The sequence below is a fragment of the Atta colombica genome, unplaced genomic scaffold, assembly GCF_001594045.1.
Source record: "Atta colombica isolate Treedump-2 unplaced genomic scaffold, Acol1.0 scaffold27, whole genome shotgun sequence".
Classification (NCBI taxonomy): Eukaryota; Metazoa; Arthropoda; class Insecta; order Hymenoptera; family Formicidae; genus Atta; species Atta colombica.
The window spans coordinates 3,080,639-3,081,907 of NW_017259370.1; the positions used below are offsets into that span (position 1 = coordinate 3,080,639).

General features: G+C 35.0%; 1 protein-coding gene across 1 annotated transcript in view; it reads left to right on the forward strand.

Annotated features, from left to right (window-relative positions):
- The window catches only part of LOC108689337 (golgin subfamily A member 4-like), a 12,016-nt gene that overhangs the window by 5,293 nt on the left and 5,454 nt on the right, over positions 1-1,269 (forward strand). Inside the window, exons 5-7 of the mRNA XM_018196071.1 lie at positions 77-393; positions 564-593; positions 716-1,018. Of these exons, the coding sequence (XP_018051560.1) occupies positions 77-393; positions 564-593; positions 716-1,018 (650 nt within the window). The remainder of the gene's footprint in view (positions 1-76; positions 394-563; positions 594-715; positions 1,019-1,269) is intronic.

Sequence of the window (1,269 nt, forward strand, 5' to 3'; positions counted from 1 at the left end):
GTGTGTGTGTGTGGTAATGAAACAAAAATATTTAAGAAACATTCCAATATATAATCGGTATTTAATCTTTATGTAGATCGCCAACACAACTACGAATCGAATCTTGTACAGCAATACAAAGAACAATTAAAAGATTGTCAAATAGAGTTAACAGAGAAATCTGAGCAACTCGAGAGTCTTGTTCTAGAGAAAAAAGATGTGGTAGCAGAGAAGGGAAAGGATATTGATCGCTTGGTAGAAACCATTGCGCAAATTAAAAAGGAACACACTGATGAAATAAAAGAATTAGAGAAAAAGTGGAAGGCTATAGTGCAGCAGAAAATCGATAATCTGCAAGTTAAACATGAGGACGAATTGAACGAACTAACAAAAGAGTGGCAAAACGAAAGAAAGGTAAGTTTGCATAATTTGAAGATATAATTCAATTTAACCCTATATGTATATTTTATATTTATTTATTTAGATATAAATTTTTAAATGTATGATCATTTTATTTATTCATGCATGTTTCATTTTTTTTAAATTAATTTTTTAATTTTCGTTCACATATTTCGCATTTTCAGCCTGATGCACAAACTGATGCAGCTTCCGAGGTAAAGCTTCATTTCTTTTTATTTAATGCCTACACTGACTGCTTTTTTTCTATACATATTTATTTTACATAGCACAGCTGTTTTAAAATTGAGAGTTCTGAATAAAGTGAAATTTTATACAGGAATTGGAAAGTACTTCTCGCGTGGCGATGGCCGCGATACACACGAGCACCGGCTCGATTCACACTTTGCAACAGACTCTGACGTCTCAGAGGCGAGAACTCGCGGAACTTAGGAAACTGGTCAGTTTGCGACACGACACATTGGAAGATTCAACGGAAATTGAGTATCTTAGAAATATTCTGTTCGAATACATGATGGGAAGAGAGACGATGGTGCTCGCCAGAGTAATCGCTGCCGTTGTCAAGTTCGACCAAGAACAGACCGCGAAGATACTTAAGAAGGAGGAGGATAAGCTAACTCTGGTAAATAGCAATACGAACTGATTTCTCTATCTAGCACAGTACATATACATCTTATATTCATGTTACGGATCTTTTTTCAGTTTGGCTCGCTTGGTCTCTCGTAGTCTGAAATGTACAACTTTTCTGTATAGAAGAATTCTATAGGCAATTGACGCGTTTCTCTGCCCGAATATCATATGTTTCTATAGGCCGCTCCCGTGAGAGCTTTACCTTCGGTTTTATATATATATATATATATATATATATATATA